Below are 23,142 nucleotides of genomic sequence, written 5' to 3' on the forward strand. Positions count from 1 at the left end.
ACCCCTGCAGCCTGACCCCTGGACATACCCCTACCCTCATATAAGTAACAGCCCGTCCCCACCTTGGGGAGCGAGCAAGTGAAACTGTTGTTTTTTTCGCTCCCTCCTGTAGCCCCCGGAGCCCCAGTAAAGCCTTGCCTGAACGTCTTGACTAACCCTTGGTGGTGGTGGTTGAGTTGCTAAGTCGTGTCTGACCCTTCTGACCCCATGGACTGTAGCCTGCCAGTCTCCTCTGTCCATGGGGCTCTCCAGGCAAGGATACTGGAGAGGGTTGCCATTCCTACCCCAGGGGATCTTCCCAACGCAGTGATGGAACCCCACGTCTCCTCCATCTCCTGCATGGATAGGAGGATTCTTTACCACTAGCGCCACCTGGGAAGCCCAGAGGTTCTTTTTTACAAGATGAATAAAACTCCTTCACACACAGCAAACTTTATTCTTCATGCCAGGTTTGTCAGTTCTCAGCACGAAGGCTTATCTGCTTCTTCCCCAAACACAGCCAAGTGACAAGAACACACGGACGGTCTGCCCGAGTGGCCAGCGAGTTTTATTTGGCTTCCTTCTCGCTGCCGGAGGAGCCGTGTGCGCCGGGCGAGGGTCCGCGCTGGCCTCCCTGGGGGGTCGCCAGGTGTCTGCAGGCCTGATGCTGACCCCATGGCCTGTCTGGTCCCGGGTGCTGGGCGGGGCTGGGGGTGTTCTCCTCAGGCAGGAGGCAGGAGCAGGAGGGCGGCAGCCTCCCGGGAGGCCCTGCCAATGCCTGGTTCTGCCTGGAGGCAGAGCCCAGCCCGGGCAGGGCGCCAGGGCCTTGCACTCAGCATGCGTGGGGCTGGAGCGCTGTCCTGATGCCGGCGGCCAGGGCGCGTGGCGTGGGGCTCTCGGCAGTGCAGCTCACAGGCAGGCCCTGCGCAGCCAGGGCGTGGGCCGTGGTGGGGCCGATGGCCACAAACTGCAGGGAGAAGACAGAGGGGTCTCAGCGGAGCCACAGGCCTCGCGGGTGGACGCGGGGGGCGGCGGGTGCAGGGCCCGTCGGACACCCTGTTAGGACGATGTCTGGAATCGGTCGGGACCGCCATGGTGGGAGCACAGAACGAAGCCTGGGAAGGGGCTCTCCGTGCGGCAGGGGCAGCAGCCGGGCCCCCCATGGAGGCCGAGCAGTCCAGACCAGGGCCTGGAGCCAGGGGGTCAGGTGCAAACGGCAGATCCACAGGACAGGGGCCTCAGGGTGACCCACGCGCTCTGGGTCTCCGCCCCCCTCCATGAAGCAGAAAGGTTAACAGCTTTGCTCGTCCGGCTGCTCCAATGATTAGATGAGCAACACGTGTAACCACCTGGCCCGTGCCTGGCACAGAGCCACGCCTCGTGACCGTCAGTGGTCACAGGACCATCGTTATCCAAGGTGAGAAGCTTCAGTGGCCTGGGCCATGTTTTGCTGTGACTCTGACCCCTGCCAGCTGTCATTAGAAGTCACTTAGCCTTTTCGATCCTCAGTTTTCTCATCTGTGAAAGGGGCTCAATCACCCTGCCTCTCAGTGCTAGCTCGGGGCGGGTGGGGGGTGAAATGGGAAGATTGACAACTTCAGGCAGAGAGAAGTTGCTCCTCCCACCCCCCTCTGCGCTCACACCACGGACAGGGACCTGCCCGGGAGTGGTCTGTGACAGTGAGCCCCTGATGATGGCAGCCCCTGCCCGGCACCCCCGTCCGCCCCTCCCCAGGCAGGCTGGCAGGAGAGAGGACGAGATACCTCCTTCACACAGTCTGAGGACGCGGTGGCCTGACGCTCCTCTCCAGGGGCGTGTGGGGGGCGAGGAAGGAGGCTGCTCGCACAGAAGCTGGGGCTCCTGGAGCCCCCACACTCCCACCCCTCCCACAAAGCAGCTACCCCTTAAGAGATCTCCCTAAGGCAAAAAAATGAAGTTGGACCCCTACCTCACACCATGCACAAACATTAACTCAAAATGGATCAGAGACCTCAATGTCAGAGCTAAAACTACAACAGAAAACATAGCAGGGAATCTTCATGACCGTGGACGAGGCAATGCAGACACATGATGAAAACCACAAGCAGCAAAATAAAACACTGGTTAAAAAAAACTTCTGTGCCTCAAAGAACACCATCAACACAGTAGAAAGACAACTCAGGGAATGGGAGGTTTGTGCAAATCACGTATCTAATAAGGGACTTGCCTCCGAAAAAAAAAGAACTCTCACAACTCAACACCAGAAGGACAAATAACCTAGTTAAACAGTGGCGAGGGTGTGAACAGATGCTCCTCCTAAGAAGACACCAAAGTGGGATGACCCAGGGAACTCTGACTGGTGCTGTGATAACCTAGAGGGCTGGGAAGGGACGGGAGGTGGGAGGGAGATCCAAGAGGGAAGGGACATACGTGTTGGTGGAGACTGCTTCCCTGGTGGCTCAGCTGGGAGAGAATCTGCCTGCAATGCGGGAGACCTGAGTTCAATCCCTGGGTTGGGAAGGTGCCCTGGAGAAGGGAAAGGCTACCCACTCCAGGACTCTGACCTGGAGAATTCCATGGACTGTATGATCCATGGGGTCGCAAAGAGTTGGACATGACTGAGTGACTTTCACTAAGGTTAATTCACGTTGATGTATGACAGAAATCAAACCAATATTGTAAAGCAAAGATAAAAAAGTAATAAAATAACAAATAATAATATTATTTATTTATAAAATAAAAAGTAAAAATAAAAAAATAATAGAATAATAAAATAAATAAAAATAAATTTAAAAAATTTCTTTAAAGAAGGTATCAAAATCACCACCATGCCCATGAAAAGATGCTCAGTGTCTTTAGTCATTAGGGAAATCCAAACCAAAATTACTAAGAAACTACTTCATACCCACTAAAATGGCTGTAACCATAAAGACAAAAAAAATAACAAGGGTTGGCAAGGATATGGAGAAATTAGAATCCTCATATATTGCTGGTGGGACTGCAAAATGGTACAGCCACTCTGGAACACAGTTCGGCAACTGTTCAGAATGTTAAGCATAACATCACCATATGAGCTAGCAACTCTCCTCACAGGTATACACTCAAGAGAAACGAAGACACGTGTTCACACACGTGTACTTAAGTGTTCAGCTACTACTCATGATGGCTCAAAAGAGGACACAATCCAAATGTCCATCAGCTGATGAATGGATAAATGAAAGGTGGTATATTCGCAGAATGGACTGTCGTCTGGTAACACAGAGGAATGAAGAACCGATATATGGCGACACGGGTGAGCCTTGAAACGATCAGGCCGAGTGAAACGAGCCAGTCACCGCAGACTGTACACGGTGTGACTCCGTTTGTAAGAGAGGTCCAGGACACGGGGAGATCCGCAGAGACAGGGAGAAGACCAGTGGTGGCTGGGGGGCAGGGGAGTGACTCTCATGGGCACGTGGTTCCTTTCATGGTATTAAAGTGTTCCCGAACGAGAGGGTGATGGTGGCACAGCCCCGTGAATTTACCAAAACCCACTGAATTGCACACTTTAAAAGGTACATATTTAAGTCATAAAAAGTGAATTTCATGGTGTGTGAATTATATCTCAATAAAGCTGTCTTTTTCTCTAAATGAACATTAAAAAAAGAAAGAAAGAAACACCCTGAAGTTGGGAACCAGCCAATAGCAAGCATAATTTCAGCAGAAGCAATCTGGTCACAAGATGACGTTTCCACATGAGCCTTTTATTCCCTCTGAAATGGGCTGGTCACAGGAGCAAGGGGGCGTCTAGACAGCCCTGCTATGAGATTCATCACCAGGAGCCTGGCTGGACCCACAGAGTCCACGGAGCTGGACCCACACAGCCCACGGAGCTGGACCCACACAGCCCGCGGAGCTGGACCCGCACGGCCCGCGGGGATGGACCCACAGAGCCCGCGGGGATGGACCCACAGAGCCCGCGGGGATGGACCCGCACAGACCGCGGGGATGGACCCGCACAGCCTGTGGGGCTGGACCCAGGCTGCGGATGGGGCCCCTGGAGCAGGGCAGCCCACTTTCCACCGGGCCCCCAACAGCCCAGCGCTAAGACCAGTGTTCCGGCTCTGGGCACCTCCCTGGGGGTGGGGTGGGAGTGGGGAACCAGTCTATAAGGCAGAGACAGTCCCGACCCCCAGGAGTGCTGGGGCCTGTGCTGGGGGCTCCCAGTCACACCGGTACCCCTTCCCCAGTCCCCCTCGGGCCCTTTAAGAGCATCCCCATGACAATGCTGGGATTACTGGCCAACTCCTAAAGAGTACGAATGGAAATCCTTTGAGTTAAAAACCATGAAAAGGAGAAAGGATTTTAGAACAGATAATTTCAAGACAAACGGCAAACAAGGGGAAGCATGCTAATAACCAAGCCAGGCCTTAAGCTAAGGGCTTGACTTGAGTTCTTTCAACTAACCTATCAGAGAAGACCATACACAAGTCTGTGAAGACCACAAAGGGATAATTATCCTCATGTTGCACAGGCTCAGAGAGGTTAAGTAACTTGTCCAAGAGCACCAGCCAGGAGGTGGCACTGTGAGCTGTGAGCAGGGGCCTGGGAGTCCTAAAGCCCGCACGCACAGCACCTTCCTGGATCAGGGATGGAACTCCAGCCCCCTGCGGAGGAAGTGCAGTCCTGAGCCCTGGCCGCAGGGAAGTCCAGCCCTGCCTTTTCTCCAGAGCTGCCTTCAGGGACTCTGCGAGGTCAGGGGTGCTTTGACTCTGCATGGAAATTCTAGGATAATTAGTCAAAGTTAAAACAAACAAACAGACAAAAGAACCTGAAAGAAAAAGATCAAAAGCCCACTGAATAGCTCACCTTAATTTGGCCAATGCTGTCACCAGATAACTCTTGAATATGCTTGAGACTGTATGTCAGGCCTGAGGGACTAAAAAACGTGATGCTGGCGGGAACACCCTGGAAAGGGGAGAACAGGGTGAGTCCCTTGCTGGGGGCCGAGGAGAAAGATGGTCCCCAGACGGTGACCATCACCCCCGGAGCCCAGGGCGCACACGAGCATTCACAGCAGGAGGGTCCTCACTGGGAGATGCTGCCCAGCCGGTCACCATCACCCCCGGGGCCCAGGTGCAGCACGTCGGGGCATTCACAGCAGGAGGGCCCCCACTGCTTTGGGTCCTGGGCTCCATCTCTGTGTTGAGAACAGTTTGGGGGGGGTGCTGGGCGCTGCTCCCTGGATGCTTTGCCGCCCTCGGGTTTGCGCCTGCCCGGCCAGAGGCAACAAGCACTGGGGAGCCAGCACGCAGGCGAGTGGACAGCGGCTCCAGCTCGTGTGGCTGAAGCACACCGACCAAGTCAGATCAGAGCAGCGAGCCTGCTCCCTGGGCCTCTCTGTGCCTTCTGGAAATGGAGCAGGCAGCGGACGGGCCCACTGGGCCTCTCTGCTCTGTTGGTGCTAACAGGGCCTCCCAGGCTGGCAAGGCATTCAGAAGCCTGTCCTGGGAGAGGAAGGGGAGGCGTCTTATTGGGTGCGGATGTGGAACGCTCCTATCAACCCCACAAGAGCCGAGCACTCTTCTGCCTGAAGCCTCCAAAGGTTCCCGCGGCCTCCCCAGGTCGACCCAGACCATGGACCGCCTGGTGTGGCCCTCAGCCTCTCCAGCCCTGCCCTGCAGCTCCACCACCGCCCCACCCCATGGCGAGGAACAGCGTCAAGGCCACTGCTGCCCCCGGGCTTTCTCAGTCTCGAATGTTACACAGAGGGCTTTGTGTAAACTATCTCCTTTAACGCTTGATAAACCTTACCAGATGGATCCGTTCCTACTTCCCAGACACAGAGATGGAACCAAAAGATGGGACACCACCCCCACCGCAGGTCACAAGCTGCGATGGACAGTAGAACCAGCATCGGGAGGCCGGCACCCCTCAACCCTGCCTGGGCCACCCGGGGGCTCCCGGCCTGAGCTCCCAGGAAGCGGCACGCACCTGCTGGGTATAGTAGCTGCTGAGGTTCCCCTGGATCCCTGGGTGCGGGATAGTCTGGTAGACGGTTACGCTCTCCAAGGGGATCCCTGGACACAATGGAGACCAGGAGACAGACTTTACCACGCCAGGAACGGCCCACAGGGCACCGTTAGCCGAGGCCCCCCAGGGCCGCATGGCCCTCCCGGAACAAGGGACCGGGCACCCAGCGGCGTGCACTGGGCCGGCCCTCCGCACTGCGCCTGACGCTGCTGCAGAGCGGTCACGCGGTGCAGAAGGCGGAGATCACAGGGGGAAGACGGGGTCCCGAAGCCTCAGCCCCACCCGTGACCACGATTCCCCCTGTCCCCACGTCTGTGTGGACCATCCACAGGCCTGGCCCTGGCCACTCCGCCGTGGCTGCTGTCTGCGTGGACTCCCATCCTGCGGGCCGGGGCTGGAGGCAGACTGCGCGGGGGTCTGTAAGCCTGGGGCGTCAGCAGCCTTCGGGGGCCCGGACAGCTTGGTCCCTGGCACCAGGGTTGGAGAGGGAGCAGGTCTAGGCCAGCTGAGCTGGAGGCCACCACGTGCTTGATGAGATCAGGGGCTCAACTGCACTGATCTGGCTGAGGGGCGGCCACAGCCCCCCAAAGACTGGCTTCCCCGTGTGCCCACTGGGGGTCCTGGCCACTCCACCACCACTGTGGTCCGAGCTCCCCGCTGAGCTGAGTGGGTGCGTCTGAAACAGGAAGGCGCCTGCACCCCGAACCTAACCCGAGGAGCACCCGCCTCCCGGCCCAGCCTTGCTCTCCCTCGAGGGCTGTGGGGTGACGCCCGCGTGGGCGGGCCCTTGGGACCCCGGAAAGGCCGGGGCAGGCGTGGCCCCGAGGGCCAGCGCATTCGGTCACCTTTGTCCGTGAGCATTTTCGGCAGGATCTCTCTCTTGAGGGTTCCGCAGGGAAACAGAAGAGGCAGCGTGGAGGACTCCCCTGCGAATGAACAGGCGGGCGTTGAGGACGTGCCGGAGGTAACGAGTCAGCGGTGAGGAAGGCCGACCCCAGGCCCCGCCCTGGGTCAGGCTGGTTCCAGGCCCGAGTGGAGGAAGCTCTCGGGGTCATGGTTGGGGGGGACAGCATGTGGAACACTAACACCCACGCGTGCCTGGGGCTGCGCTCCCCCCAGCTTCCGAAGCCCCTCCCACCCTGGTGGCCCCAGGCAGCAGTGGGCGTGCAGAGCTGGGTCAGAGGTCAGGCCCGGTTTTGGCCCTGGAGTAAGTCTCTGCCTCCAGAGGGGACCGGCTGGGAGAGAGGTGGCTGGAACCTGGGCTCCAGGGGCAGGCAGCAAATGGGAGCTGAGCGTGGACGGTGGAGGTGCAGCCTCCCCAACAGAGACCAGCTGCGGGGGCACTTCTGTCATGGTGGGGATGGCGGCCACCAGGCCAGATGCCCAAGGGCCTGAGAGATGCTGCAGGGGGCCCAGCCTGCTGAGAACGGCCCTGCCTCCTGCCCCCGTGTACCTCTCCTCTCTGGGAGAATCAGCTGGAGGCCTCTCTTTGCAGAATCGTGGAGACACCATGGGAGACACCAGGTCCCAACAAAACTGATGGGCCATGAGGTGTCAGAATCCTTCCCAAGAATGGAAGCTTGACAGGAAACAGCCTCCGGGGGGAAAGACACCCACAGCCCATTTCATCACCATGGAAACTGATGGCATCTCCCACCAGGGCACTTCTCGACCACACCACTCTTCCTCTTTGTTGTAAGATCGTTTATGGAAAATGAATGAATGAATGAAAAAAAATTCCTTTCTGGGATGAGCTCAGCTAAACAGGCCAGTGTGAAAGCTGGTTGAGTGTTCCGCAGAGGTGAGCGGTGAGGTCTCCCTGGGATGACAGGGAGAGACCAGGGCCGGGCAGGAGTCTGACCCTACACGGGACGCTGAACCTCGGGGCTCAGGTGCTCTGCGCTCCTTTAACAGGAGGGGGGCCCGGCCTGCTGGGCTCAAGACAGCAGCTGCCCGGAAAGTCCTGAGAGCGCGCTACGTGGCCGGGGCGGGCGCTTCAGTCTCTGCAGGCGATGCGGGTGGCGAGAGGGAGTGGGTCAGTGTCATTTCGCTGGAGGAGACACGTGTGTTTGTAAAACTCTAAGGGCCTCCAGGTCTGCAGTCACTGCACCCTCTCAGGCCGGCTAGCAGCAGGCACTTAACGGTGGATAATCAGGATGATGAGGCTGGTTGGGAAGCGGGGGCAGGCACGAAGGAGAGCCCAGGAAGTGGGCAGCTCCGCCAGAACAAGTTGTTGGTCAGCTCAGCTGCAAGTCCAGGGGGACAGTTCAAATAACCTGAGTAACCAATCAACTATAATCCAGGGAGATTAAAAATCAATAAATAACCCTCACAATGCCTGCCTCTGACACCCTCCCCTCCTCTTTCTCTCAGAAGACGCTGTTAAGAGTTATCTTCCACCTCTGACCACTTCACTCGTCCTTTCTTTTCCGCCAGCAGAGACACCCTGGGAGGGAAGACCTGTCCATCAGAACAAGAAACTACCAGATTCACTGAGGTGATGGCTTTAAGTGCTTGTAACAGTGCCCGTCACAGAGTAAAGAAGTGTTTAAGTCAAACAAATAAGCAGTAACTGCGAACTGGCCTTTCTACTCCAAGCACTGGAAGTGCATTCTTGCTTTTTAAGATCAAGCTTCAGAGTTGGCTTGTGAGAAACTCATTAACATCCAGGTGAAACCAGGGGCAAGTCCTTATCAGTCAGGATGGATTCTTACTTGGATGTTATTCTAGTTGGGAACTGAAGTTTCATCAGGACCCACAGGCGAACCCTGGTCGAGCTGTGCGGAGTCCGTCCTCCCGCTTGGCCCCTCGGAGCTCTGGGACCCTGGGTGGTCAGGAGCTCCCGGAGCTTCGACAAGGCTGCCAAGCAGCGCGCCGGGCGACCCTGGGGCAGCCAGGCTGTCCCTGCGGGACCCTGAGCCGAGAGGGGTGGCTGAGCTGTGGCCTGTGCTCCGTGTGATGGGGGAAACACGTTTTGATTTTTGGTTTTTCATTTCGATTAATTTAAATTTAAATAGGCCCAAGTGGTTCCCACAGTTGACCACAGTGGATGGTGGTGGAGACCAAATGAGATGACGCAGGAGAGGCGCCAGGGCCACGCTGAGCACCCAGTAATGCCCAGCCCTCGGTACCAACAGTGACAGTGACCCAGGAAAGAGGAAATAAGATTATTCGTAAAAGAAAAGTGGGAAAAGGAGAGTGAATGGGAACCTACAAAGTCCACTGCCCGCTGCCTGAGTGCCAGGAGGCCTTGCGGACGGGGAAGGGGAGGACCCAGGACTCTGGGACCCAGGACTCTTGCAGGAGCGGCTCCCAGGGGTCAACAGAAACACACGAGCCCGCGCCCCTTTACCAACGGCAGTGGCTCCTGATAGGAGGGCCCCCTAAGACTTCAGAAAGATCGAGACAGGCCAGCGCCGCCTTGAGGACAAACGTTCCAACACACCACGCCGCACACAAAATGGGCCAGAAGCCATAAAAGCTCCCAGTCAAGGTGTTGCCCTCCCTGCCCACCCTGGTGCCAACACCAGGGACACAGAAGACAACACTGTCTCCTGGACAAACTCACACCAACACCTTGGGCGTCAGCACCCAACCGGCCCTGTCTCCGAAGGGAAGTTCTAGAAAGGGTCTGTGCACCGCGGCCCCGGGTCAGAGCCCGGCACGTGGTCTACGGCCGCTCTCACGTTTCGATGGGCAGAGGACGGGCCCGCAGAGCTGCCTGCATCCGGTCCTCAACAGACAGTCCCACAGCCCCTGATCTTGAGGGGCGCGGCCCCGATCCCCTCAGGGACAGAAGGCAAGCTGGTTCTCCGTCCTCTCTCACATGGGTGTCTGATGCCACGCATCCGTCAGGGAGGGGTCAACGTGAGAAGGACACGTCTGTGTGCAGTGGGAGCAGGCACGGGGCAGGGATCGGGATACACACCTTGAGCGGGGCTCCCCTATGGACCCACTGAGCCTCTGTTCTCTCTCTTCCAGAGTCCTGCTCCAAAAGGCTTGGCTCATGTCAGAAGCCGAGAATGTCATAATTACTGCAAAGCCTGATCCCTACTGAAATACAAACCTCCCTGGAACCTGTGCCATTTTACGTCTCAGCCCATGTGCTGCTCAATGATGAGTTTATGAGGCGGTGCGGGGTGCTCTTCACGGAGGAGTGGGCCTTGGGGTTGGAGGGAACTCAGAGCAGGAAGCGGCTCCTACAAGGAAGGGCAGGCGGGGGAGCCGGCGGACAGACAGACAGACGGTGCCCAGTAGCTCCTGCTGCCTCCACCCGCCCCTTAGAGTCCCCAGAAAGTCCTGTTCCTGGTTTTCTCTCCAGCCCTTTCATTCGCTGTCAGGTTCGAGTTGTCTCCAGTCCTTGGGTGGAGGGGTGGAGGGGAGTGGGCTGAACCTCAGACAAGCACAGACGGAAGCAGATACAAGGCAGCTGATACAAGACAGAAGCAGATACAAGGCGCCGTGAACCCAGAGGGGTGCACGCACTCAAATCAGCCGTGTCACTGCCAAGAAGGCCCCGAGGAGACGGCCCTTCCCCGAGGAGCTGGCTGGGAGACCCCCAACAGCAATAACGGGCTTCACCGGGGCCCGACTCTACTTACTGGAACAGATGTATTCTGCCAGCTTTTCTGCGTTTCCACAGGCCTCTCCTTCTGTATGCAGGCCAATTCTATTCACTGGAAAACAACGACATCATCATTTATTACTTTACATGGTTATTAAAGTCCCTCTGTTCCAGGGTGGTATCTTAAAGGTGCAGAGACGAAGGCAGATACTTTACAGTGACACGAGTGTCTCCCCTTGGCAGCTGGTGTGGGAGCTGGGAGGAGGCACTGTGTGCCCGAGAGCGAGCTGGGTCCCAGCCCGCGGCCTCCCCACCCCCGCGGCCCCCAGACCTGTGGCTCTGGGTGATGTGGGGCCAAGTTAGCAACTTACTCTCAAAAGGTTCAGGAAAAATTAAGTTCTTTGCCTTGTATTTATACCTTTCCTGTAAGTTTCCTTCAAAATAAAGATGTGTATGTAAAACAAGAAACTACGTAATCACCACACAGATCTATTATAACTTAAATTGAACTCTTCCCCTGTTAGTGGACACTTGGGGTTTTTCATTTTTTCACATTATAAGTAACACTATGATATAGTTGTGTATCCCAACCACCACCATCACCCCAAAGATTCTTTGAGAGTCCCTTGGACAGGAAGGAGATCCAACCAGTCCATCCTAAAGAAAATCAGTCCTGAATATTCATTGGAAGGACTGATGCTGAAGCTGAAATTCCAATACTTTGGCCACCTGATGCAAAGAACTGACTCATTGAAAAGACCCTGATGCTGGGAAAGACTGAAGGTGGGAAGAGAAAGGGACGACAGAAGATGAGATGGTTGGATGGCATCACCGACTTGATGAACAAGAGTTTGAGCAAGCTCTGGGAGTTGGTGATGGACAGGGAAGCCTGGTGTGCTGCAGTCCATGGGGTTGCAAAGAGTTGGACATGACTAAGCAACTGAACTGATAAAAACATTTCTCCTATTTGGGATTACTACCTTTGGATAGATTATCAGAGAAGGGATTAGTGGGCCAAAGGGTACAAATAATTTATCAAAGCCTTTGAATACAGGCTGACCAAGTATTTCTCAAAAGATGGGAACCAATTTTCAATGCCATTTAGCCATATCTGAATATATTTATTTCACCACACCCTCATTGGCATCATTATGTGGTTGACTAACTACTTGTTATAAACTGAGTAAGGAAAAGAATCTGTTTTAAGCTGAACCATATGGTTCCATGAACTAAGTCAGGTCAGTGGGGAAGGACATCTCCCGTTTCCCTCTCTCCTCTGCCCTCCACCACTCACACCTCTGCATGCTGGTTGCCCCGGCTGTGGGTTTTCCACACCCAGTTCTCAAGCTCTCAGCTGAGTGTCTGACAATGTTAACTCACATCCCAAGGACCTGGGGCTCAGTTCCCTAGATCACACCGCCCCCACTTCAGACCTAGGTTGTCGCCTGTGCTTCTGACAAGACCAGCTCTGAGTTAGAGGGTCTCCCGGCCCACTCCTTGAGTTGGATCATTTGCTAGAACAGTTCACAGAACTCAGGGAAAAGGTGTAATTTACTGTTGCTGGCTTCTTACAGAGGATATTTCAAAGGGCGTCAATGAACAGACAGATGGAGGAGTTGCACCAGGCAGGGATGGTTCAGGGGGCCTGGGCCTCCCAGCTCCTCCGTGAAACTGCCCTTTGGATTTTTATGGTGTCTTCACTACACAGACACAATCGACTAATCAATGGTCACTGGTGATTAATTCAACCTCTGGGCACCCCACCATTCTTCTCCCTGGAGGTGGGGGGCAGGGAGGTCAGGATCTGAAAGTTCCCCCTGGAACCATGGGATTGGTTCCCATGGCAACTAGCCCCCAGTTTAAGGGCTTCTCAAAAGTCACTGCAGCGAAGTCAACTCAGATGGAGTTGAAAGAGGTCTGTTAGGAATAACAAAAGACACCTTTTTTTTTTTTCTTATCACTTAGGAAATTGCAAGGGTTTTAGGAGGCCTGGGCCAGGAATAGGGATAAAGACCAAATATACATTTTTTATTATAATCACAATATCACAGTCATTCTTTGGTGTTTTATTTGGGCCTTGACTGCTTACCTAGAGAAGCAGTAGCATTTCCCACCACATACACTGACTTAGCGTTCCATTTTTCTTTCAGAGACTTTTTCCAGACTGTAAGACATGAAATTCGATGTGAGTTGCAAACACCACGGTCGCGTTTGGACTGCTGCCTGCGGCTGTTTGTTCATCCTAAAAAACTTGTGAGCAAGGCAAACTATTAGTAACCAGATATAAAGAACAGCATCTCAAACTAAAATCCATTTTTATATTCTATTCATAGTCTACAGGCAAGTTTTTACAAATCACTTTAGCCAAACGTTTCAGTATGCCTTGCTTGAAATATTAAGTCATTTCCACAGCTGGCACTGGAAGCATTTTTAATGAATACTAGTAAACAAACATAATGAAGAATTAATTTGCTTGGTGATATTAAAATGTAAAAATCTACCCTTTTTCCTTTGGCCATGCCATGAGACTTGTGGGATCTTGGCTCCCAGACCAGGGATTGAACCCACGGCCACGGGAGTAAGAGCACTGAGTCCTAACCACTGGACCAGCAGGAAATTTCCCCCAAGATTAGACTTTTAGAGAAAAAAGTTACTGCTTATGAGAAAGAGGCAGTTTAAATCTCTAATAAAGCAACTGCTGTTTACTCGCTAAGTTGTGTCCGGTTCTTTGCGACCCCATGGACTGCAGCACGCCAGGCTCCTCTGTCCTCCACTATCTCTTGGAATTTGCTCAAATTCATGTCCACTGAGTTGGAGATGCTGTCTAACCACCCCATCCTCTGCCATCCGATACGACTGACTTTTTTCTGGGCCATAAACCAAAGCAGTCAACAAACTATCATCTCAGATAGGAAGGCTCATTTATCCATTAGGTCAAAGTAGAGATAATACATTTCAGGTTTAGAAACAAACACAATTTTACAGAGGACATTATCATTTTGTGACAAAAGTAAACATTTTAAAATATGGGTTAAAGAAATACTGAAAAAAAGAAAAGTATCATAAGGCCACTTGGCATTCAACACCCTTTTAGGAGATAAGGAAACACTAGCTTTCCCTTCCTAAGATCTGACACCCGTCTGGGCGTTTAGGAGGCAGCACGGTCCCGTTTCCTGGGAACTCGGCCCCTTGAAGTGCTCCCTCCCATCAGAAGGCTCCCAGGTGACGCTATTCTGGGTGGGACACTAAGAAATAGCCTAGAAGAGGGAATCTCATCTTCTGCTCCCTCCAAAGGTAACACAGACACAAAGGAAGTCGGTACCTAAATACTTTTTGAACTAAAAGTCACCACGCTGTTTCAAACCCAGGTCCAGCTCTTTCTAGACTGAGCATCACTGACGGGAGAAACCAGAGTGACATCCAGAGGGAGTCACAGCAGACCCCGCCCTCACCTTCGGCTTTAGTGTCTTTCTGCAAACACCGCTCCACGGCTTCCACCGCTCTGGGGCTGGTGAAAATGAGTCCCCCGTAACCTTCGGGATGAGACAGCTGCACACCAAACAACGGCAGAGGCATTTTATACGATGGCCAAGTTCAACGCTGCCCAGGATTCCACATCTTCACAAAAGTGGTAGGCAGACAAAATCAATCCATCCATCCATCCACCCATCCATCCTTCCATCCACTCAAGACATGAGAGCTCCCTACGTGCCTGGATCTACTCCAGGTCTTTAAGGACACACAGGTAAATTCATAGCATTTCCCTCAAGCACCTCACGGTCTTGGGGAGGGACGGGTCAGTGTGACGCGGGGTGGCAGGCAGAAGGAGCGGGGATGTGACTCAGCCTGGGCGTGGCTGGGGTGTAGGCAGGACCGCAGACTTGACCTGCATCTGTAATAAACTGGAATATTCAAGGAGTAATATCCATGCTGAAGCCCTGGTTTTTGAGGATAAAAATGGGGACAAAATCTACTGACCATGGATTCTGAGCCACACAGTGGCTCTTACACACATGCCTGCACCGAACATGTGATGGTACCCTGTGATGGGTGGAAAGACTCGAACTGCTCGGATTAAGACAGAGGCTTGGCGAGGATGAGGAAGCAGCCCAGGTGAGGGGCGGAACTGTGATCTGAGCACGTGTCTCCACAGTGCCCAAACCTGAGCACTCACTCACCGCACCACCAGACCTTCAGATGGAGCTCAGACACCCCCTCGGGCAACAGACTAGTTGGGGGTGACAGAGAAGCCCCTGCTTAGAGCATTTTCCTGACCATCGGGGTTTTAGCAATGAGCTCAGATGATGAGCTCTGCTTCCGTTAAAGCTGCTTATGGTAGAGGTGCCAATGGGGGTCCCTTACATAGTCCTTACAACACACAGTCAGGGCAGATGACAACTGTTGAACGAATAAGTCAACATTCAGCTCAAACGGAAGGGAGAAAGAAGAGAGGTGCTCCGTGAGTGATGGGCAGACTCCAATACGCAGAGTATGGGGGTGGGGGTGGGGGGCCTGGAGTTCACAGTGGCCCGGGAGCCCAGTGGGCAGGGGTGGGCACACCCATCCTGTGAAGCCCCCGGCTCTCGGCCCACGAGTCCAGAATCCAGTCCCTGGGGAGGTCTTCTGGCGGCACGTGCAGTGATGGAAGCGGCTGGGCACCTCCATCTTTAGCTGGAACTGTCCCGATGGGGCTTCCCTGGGGCCGTCCCTGCCAGTAATCTATCACCCCAACCCGGGGGCAGCAGCCCCAACCCTCCCTCTTATCTGCTGGGGGACCCAGCCAAGGTTCTGGCCTGGGGAGAAACAACAGCTGTTGGGCTCTTTGCTGAGGTCGGGGGCGCGGCCTGCAGGAGAGGAGGAAGGGGAAGGGTCTGGGCTGAGAGCAGGCAGGCGGGGCCTCGCCGTGGGCCCGCCTCTGGGTCAGGTGGCTTTCTGGAGGGGCTGCTAGAAGCTCGGGCCAGAGAAGCAGGTGAGTTTACGCCATCAGTGAGACGAGTGCTCATCAACGGGTCCTTCCTACTCGGGTTGGCAAGGATGCCGCGGAAACCAAAGGTGTCTCATTGGAAAACAACGGTGCTCAGAGGCTGACGAACCTTACCTTCTCAGACAGACTGGGGAGAGACAGAAACTCAAACGATAAAACGGGGATCAAAGTGGCTTCGAGCCCATATAATCCCAGCTCCTGCAAATGAAGGGGTACAGCTTTGAGCTGGCAGGGTTTTTTGGGGGGAAATAAGGAAAAGGGGGCCTATTTCACAACTTATACTGTGCCCACTCCTCAACTGTTAGCAGATCGCCCCACCCTTGATTGACTTCAACACGAGGCAGGGCCAGGCGTTCTGGGACCGGGTGTGCCAAGCACTTACCCTGACGTAGGGGTCCTGGCCGCAGTCGTCCTCCTTGGGGTCTTTCAGCAAAAGAACCTTCATTATGGCCTGGCAGTCCTTACAGGGTGCTGGGAGAGGGCTGGGAGAGGGGATGTTAACTCGATCTCCAAGGCTCTTTCTGAGCAGGGTCAGCGGCTGGGCGGGCGGGCGGGCGTGGGGCGCAGGTAATCAGCGGCAGCTTGGCTGGCCTCTCCCTCCCCTACAATGACTTGGCGTTTATGGGCTTGTTCTTCTGAAGACCCTGTCACCGATAAGGCCCGTGGACAGCAGGCTGGCACTTGATATCACTTGAAAAGGCGGATTAAAGCCACTAGGGAAAGGTAGTATCCTAGCTGAATACTGGAAACTCACAGAAGAGAAGTGATGCAAATTCTGGGTTGAATCAATAACAAATAAGAGAAATGAGTATCTTTTAAAGAAACGAATAATTACTTTCATTTCTAGATAAATCTACTCAGTTTGTTATAAGCTCTTTAGGGAATTATTATATTGACTCTTCTCATATGTTTTACAATGTGGTAAAGTATCGAGAGAGAATCTTTCAAAAATTTTTAAGAAATCTGGAAAAGTTTGTTGATATATATCAAAAGACATACATATTTCATACCCTTTCTTCCTATAATTTCACTTTTAGAATAAATTCTAAGGTGATACTCATAAATGTGTGCAAAGATTAACATCCTGGTATTCTTTTTCTTAACAGACATGTAACATCGAGCAAGTTTAAGGTGTACAGTGTGATTTAATACATTTATATGTTGTGATACAATTATTGCTGTAACATTAGCTAACACCTCTATCACTTCATAAAATTATGTCTCTTCTGTGGTAAAAACAATTAAGATCTAGTCTCTTGGCAGCTTTGAAGTTGATAATACAATATTGTTGATTATAATCACCACATTATTCATTAGATCCTCAAGACTTAGCTGCAAGTTTGTATCCTGGTATGTTTTATAATTGCAAATAATTAGAAACAACGTAAATGTCCAACAAGGAGAGAATGGCTAAGTAAATCATGGTACAAGTCTACAAAAAAATCACTAAAATATCCATAAACAACTTAATTACATGGCTTATTTAATCACAAAATAATGTTAAGTTTAAAAAGGGCAGGATACAGAATTGCATAACATGTGTGATCTTATACATTTTATATATACATATATATGAAAGAATATTTTTTGCTGCTAGGTTAGGGTGATTATTTTCTTCTCTACCTCTTTCTGTATCATCCATTTTATTTTTACAATAAACATTAAATTCCACTTGTATCAAAGGAGGAAAAAGCGCATTATAACCATCCCAAAGGTCTCAAAACAAATGCCGCCGAAGACCTGCAGAACAAACTCTGCTGGAAATGCAGATTACATCCCGTAAGTAGCATTGAACTACCAGTTACTTAATTAATATACAGTGGTTGATAATAGTCAAAGAGTACATTGTTTGGAGCAGAAATGTGTTAACTCTGGGAGCCATTATCAATAAATAATCACTGAACGTATTTCTGGAAACTTATAACATCTATGGGACATCTTAGGAAACTTTGGCTCCAAATGAATTGCTTTGTATCTAAGCAACCAATCCTGGGTGAACTAACAATAATTATGAAGCCAAGTTCAATTACTGCTGCTCTCCAGCAGTTAGCTGGAGAGCCGGGGGCCTTGGGGAAACAGCAGCGTCCTGTCCATCATTTCCTGAAGTTACTCACCTTGCGTCCCCCAGAGAAATCAGAAATCCCCCTTCCGGGGATGCTCACTCTTAGGTGTCAACTTGGCCAGGCTCGCTTTCCCCATTTATTCAGAAATGCTAACCTCGGTGTTGCTGGGCAGGCACTCTGGAGAGCTGACCCACTCACCATCCGTTGGCTTTTGGTAAGAGAGATGATCCTAGGTCATCAGGGAAGGCCTGTTTCAGGCAATGGAAGGCCTAAAGGGCAGAACTGAGGTTTCCCCGAGGAAGAAGGCATTCCACTGTGGCCACACCTGCAGTAGTGCCCGAGCCCGGCCCGCCCCTCCCGTCGGCTTGCACCGTGGATTCCAGCCTGTCCTCGCCGGCCCCCACAGCTGCGCAAGGCGATTCCTTGCACCCAGTCTCCTGATTACATCCCCTACTGCTCTCTCTGTTGAACCCTGGCTGACATACCTCCCAATCTGGGGGTTCCAAGGTGTATGTCACTAAGTGGCAGGAGAAGTGGGTGACAGAGGATGAGATGGTTGGAGGGCATCGCCGACGCGATGGACAGGAGTTTGAGCAAACTCCAGGGGACAGCGAAGCACAGGGAACCTGCTGTGAGGCAGCTCGCGGAGTCACACATGACTTAGTGACGGAACAACAGAAAGCGGCCTGGGGCTTCCGCAGGGCAGGACAGGCGCGACTCAAGTGCAAGGGCCAGGGAGACTCTGGTTCATTGGGAAGTGGGGATCCACTGGATTCCCAAGTATCCATTCCTCCCTCCTCCCTCTCAGAAAGGAGCCCTTCATAATGTGGGGCACATGGATGCCTGGGACAAATATGTGCAGATGGATGTGGTCAGGTGCGGTGGTTCTGGTCCAGAGGACGTAAGTGGAAGTGACGCACACACTTCCAGTCCCGCCTGGGCAGGAGGTGCCGTTCCTGCCCTCCCCTTCCTGCCTCCCTGCCGGTTGGAGGATGGATAGGGTTGGCCAGTAAGAGCAGCAGGGTCCTGTCCTGGGGGTGATGGAAGCAGCAGGGCCTCTTTGCATGGCAGAGCCACCAGTCAGCCAGAGCTGTTTACATCAAAGGAAAGAAACGTTCTATCCTGTTTCAGCCAGTGTTATCGGTTCTCTGTTATGGCAGTGGGACCCTCATCCTCACCCATGCAGAGCCCAGAATGCTTCCTAGGGGACCCAGTGTTCCTGGGGGATCATGTTCAGACTGGAGGCGCATAGGTTCAAGCCTCAGGGGTGAGGAGAGGCCTGGGGCGGCTGGAGTGTGCAGGGGAGAGTGGGGAGATGGCCTTGTCTGGCCCTGTTAGGGAGTCTAGACTTAGTAGCAATGGAGATGTCTTGTTGATGGATGTACTGTTCTGCTTGCACTTTCTCCTCCCTTTCTCTCCGGGGCAACATTAAAAGGGAAGTGCAGGGTCACCGAACAAGCAGAGGACTAAGGGCCAAGGGAGTGGGTCCTGGTCCCAGCCTGACTGGCCACAACGTGATCTTGTTTTCTCCCCTGGTTAATGGGAATACCCTCTGCCCTCCCAAGGCACGGAGTGACTCACAGGAGATAATGAGTGACAGCTACCCCCTTGGTGTTATGTAGTCATTAAATCATGCTTGACTCTTCTGTGACCCCATGGACTGTAGCCCGCCAGGCTCCTCTGTCCATGGCATTCCCCAAGCAAGAATACTGGAGGGGGCTGTCATTTCCTTCTTCAGGGGATCTTCCCAATCCAGGAATTGAACCTGAGTCTCCTGCATTAGCACATGGATTCTGTATCACTGGGCCACGTGGGAAGCCTTAGTTGTATCATAAAAACATGTGAGAGCAAACCAAATCTACTCACTGCAAATAAGGAAAATATTTCTTCTGGGTTCTACTCTGTGGCTCTCTTGGGTAATAAAACTGATGCCTTCTGGATAATGACTGCTTAGAAATTCCATGAGATGGGCTGCAGGACTTGAAAAATAAAAATCAAATACTGCCCTTGGCCCTTCTCTGCCACCGGTCTAAGCATCTCTAAGGCAGAACTAAAGAGGAGCCACCGCTGAAGCTTCCTGGCCATACCAGAGCCCGTATCACCAAGTTCACCGAGAAATGGATCAAGGGACACGGGCACTCACAGTCACGCCAACACACTGATACTTTTCTTAGTAACTGAAGGTTTAAAGCTGAGACTGTACAGACAATTGATTCTCCTTCACATCTACCCCCTCACAACTGACAGGTACCAGTCACTGAACTACTGGGCAAATCCAGCCCAGGGCAGAATCCCAGGGCTCAGAGAAAGGTCCACAGACCCCTTCTCAACAAGGGAGGGGGTGGGACGTCCCTGCTGGGCCAGTGGTTAAGAATCAACGCGAAGCCCGTGCACCGAACCTAGAGGAAGCCTGTGTGCAGCAATGAAGATCCGGAGCAGTCACCAATAAATAAAGTTTAAAACAAATTTTTTTTTTCAGTTGACACCTGTTACCTGCATTGCAGCAACGGGAGGAAGCCTGGAACAGGAAGGGGAGAAAGGGGTGTTCTCAGGCTTTTATGCAAGGAGGTTTGTACGCGTGTCACTTCGGACTTTGGCAAGAGGCCTGGTGCTGTGGAAGAATCTTGTGCCAGAGGGGCTGAAGCTCGGGTTCTGGTCTACACTGTTCTCTTGGTCTCTGTTCTTGAATCTGTGAAATAGGTTTGGTCCTCTGAACCAGTGGTTTTCCTGGGGCACTTTCTTCCCCACAGTAGATGCTCAGCAAATATCTGTTCGCATTGTGGGAAAACAAATGCTTTAGATTTACTCAGCAATTTTTGGAGCATGGGGAATGGCCACTTTTCCTTAAAGAGACAGGGAACTGACTTGATTAAGGCCTCTTCGCTGGTAAGAGCACCACGTCTCAAATCCATACTTTTAAACCATGTCCTGCTGCTTTGAGTAGTAGCGATAAAAGCTGTTGCCCTTTCATCTGGCACTTACATGTATAATTTATGGGGCTAAGCATTTTACAAGCAAGACCTAAATCCTCATTTAAACCAGCAAGGTAGGGAGTATTATTCTTTTTTTTACAGAAGAGGAAACTAAAGCTCTGAATGTTTGAGTAATGCGCTCAGGCTGCACAACACAGTAGATGGCAGAGGTAACAATAAAATGTAACCCAGGTCTGGGGCCTAGGCCTGGTCTCCCAAGCATATGCTTCCACCTCTCTGCTCCTTTATGATAAACTCCAGACTCCGTTACACAGAGCGGAACATTAGTAAGTCAGAAAGAGAAAGACATCAAATATTAACGCGTGTATGTGGAATCTAGAAAAATGGTACAGATGAACCTATTTCCAAGGCGGGAAGAGAGACACAGATGTAGAACACAGACATGTGGACACAGTGGGGAAGGGAGGGTGGGATGAACTGGGAGATCGGGATTCACACACACACATTACCACGTGTAAAACCCGGAGCTAGTGGGAAGCTTCTGCACAGCCCAGGGAGCTCGGCTCGGGGCTCTGCGATGACCCAGAGGGGTGGGGCGGTGCGGGGGGGCAGGGGGTGCGAGGGAGGCTCGGAGGGAGGGGACACATGTATGCACATAGCTGACTCACGCTGTTGTTCAGCAGAAACTAACACAATATTGTAAAGCAGTCATATTCCAGTAAAAAAAAAAAAAAAAAGATAAATTCTGAGTTGAGCTAAAGGTGAGCCAGTCAGTGGGTTGGCAATCTCGTCCCTGACTGTGTGAAGTTCCCCGGGGTCAGTACTGGGCTTTCTTGAAGGACAAAAACCATGGGTAGTCCATTTATTTACATTCACTGCTCTAACTCACAATCTGACCATGAGCTCAACACTGGGGACTCAACACCAAGGCACAAAGAAAGGCTCTTCCCCTCTTCTCTTACTAAAGCACCACATGCTTATTGAGGAAAATTTGCAAACTACAAAACAGTATGTTCCTCAAAACATTAAAAATAGAATTCCTATGATCAAACTGTGGTGGAGAAGACTCTTGAGAGTTCTTGGATTACAAGATCAAACCAGTAAATCCTAAAGGAAATCAACCCTGAATATTCATTGGAAGGACTGATGCTGAAGCTGAAACTCTTATTACTTTGGCCACCTGATGCGAAGAGCCAACTCATGTGAAAAGACCCTGATGCCCGGAAAGATCGAGGAGGGCAAGGGGAGAAGGGGGCAAGACACTCAGAGACAGCTCATTCCTTTTTTGCAACCACACTTCCCACCTACTCTGCTCATTTTACAGAGCGAAAAAGAAAAGCTATAGACCTCGCTCTCAAAAAGCTGATGTCTTCTCTAGTGACTTTCCCCCCCCAAATAACATTAACAGGCTGCAGACTGGCAGTCTGTGGGATAAATCTGACTGGTAGATGACTTTTATTTGGCACAAGTTTTACAAATCATGTATTTTGGTAAAAGACCAGCACTCGAAGTTTTCTTGCAAAGTGAGACTAAGAACTCTGGGTGACTTTTTCACTTGGCCACAACTTGCAGAGCTGCTGGGTACATGCTCCCTAGTTTACCACAGTCCTCTCCACCGTGTTTTCTCAAAATAGGCTCAGGTCTGTGCTTTAGATATCCCCACAGGCCCCGAAAGTGTTAATTGCTCAGTCATGTCAGGCTTTTTTAGACCCAATGGATTATGGCCTGCTAGGCTCCTGTCCATGGGATTTTTCAGGCAAGAATACTGGAGTGGATTGCTATTTCCTACCTCAGGTGATCTTGCTGACCCCAGGGATCAAATCCAGGTCTCCTGCATTGCAGGGAAATTCTTTACTGTCTGAGACCCCAGGAAAGCCCTAAGTGAAAGTGTCAGTCCCTCAGTCGTGTCTGACTCTTTGAGACCGCATGTGCCAGGATCTTCTGTCCATAGAATTCTCCAGGCAAGAATACCCTAATTCCTTTCCTTCTCCAGAGGGACCTTCCCTACCCAGGGATCCAACCTGAGTCTCCTGCATTGCAAGCCTAGCTTACTGTAGTCCATGGGGGTCCCCGAGTTGGACACAATTTAACAACTGAACCAACAACTTGCCCTAAAGCAGATGAGGTTGATGCGTGATTTTAAAGAAACTTTCAGATCGAGAAATACGCTTAAGAACAGTGGGCCAAGGGTAGGTATCAGGATCGCATTCACTGATTACCGACAAGGCTGTGCTGGGCGACGCACGCCGGGTTGGGGCGTCTGCTCTGGTCCCGCCGACCTTCCTTCCCTTCGGGGCCGCGCACCCAGCCCACCCGGGCCAGCAGCGGCCTAGGGGTTCCGCTGCCAACTCGACACGCACGGGCAGTGCCGCAGGCGGGTGCCGTGCGTCCGAACTCTTGTGTCTCTGCCGGTACCGTGCACAGGCGACACCTACCTGGCCGGGCTGGCGGGGCGCCACTCCGGGGCGGACTCTCAGGGTCTCCGCCAGCAGGCAGCCGGGCGGCGGCGCGCAGCGCAGAGCCGGGAGGGCGGCCCCCTCACCACGTGGCCGGCGTTGCCACGACGACAGCCCAAGTCCCGCCCCCCAATTACTGGGCACCTGCGCCGGGGGTGGGGGATCCAGGAGC

General features: G+C 52.6%; 1 protein-coding gene across 5 annotated transcripts; it reads right to left on the bottom strand.

Moving 5' to 3' along the window:
* Nucleotides 1–425: 425 nt before the first annotated feature.
* On the bottom strand, nucleotides 426–23,088 carry UROS (uroporphyrinogen III synthase). Of its 5 annotated transcripts, none has more exons than XM_065923526.1 (10): nucleotides 22,950–23,086; nucleotides 15,901–16,293; nucleotides 15,633–15,716; nucleotides 13,987–14,083; nucleotides 12,624–12,698; nucleotides 10,572–10,646; nucleotides 6,816–6,896; nucleotides 5,932–6,017; nucleotides 4,807–4,905; nucleotides 426–946 (listed from the first exon to the last, which is right to left on the bottom strand). In XM_065923526.1, exons 2-10 carry the CDS (start codon nucleotides 15,961–15,963, stop codon nucleotides 812–814), a joined length of 795 nt encoding a protein of 264 aa, XP_065779598.1. In that variant the 5' UTR covers nucleotides 15,964–16,293; nucleotides 22,950–23,086; the 3' UTR covers nucleotides 426–811. The 5 variants fall into 5 exon arrangements, with proteins under 5 accessions (XP_065779598.1, XP_065779600.1, XP_065779599.1 ...); XM_065923528.1 differs by having other exon boundaries at nucleotides 15,901–16,000; nucleotides 22,950–23,071; XM_065923527.1 differs by lacking the exon at nucleotides 22,950–23,086 and adding an exon at nucleotides 17,633–17,782.
* Nucleotides 23,089–23,142: the final 54 nt, after the last annotated feature.

The sequence above is a fragment of the Muntiacus reevesi genome, chromosome 2, assembly GCF_963930625.1.
Source record: "Muntiacus reevesi chromosome 2, mMunRee1.1, whole genome shotgun sequence".
Classification (NCBI taxonomy): domain Eukaryota; kingdom Metazoa; phylum Chordata; class Mammalia; order Artiodactyla; family Cervidae; genus Muntiacus; species Muntiacus reevesi.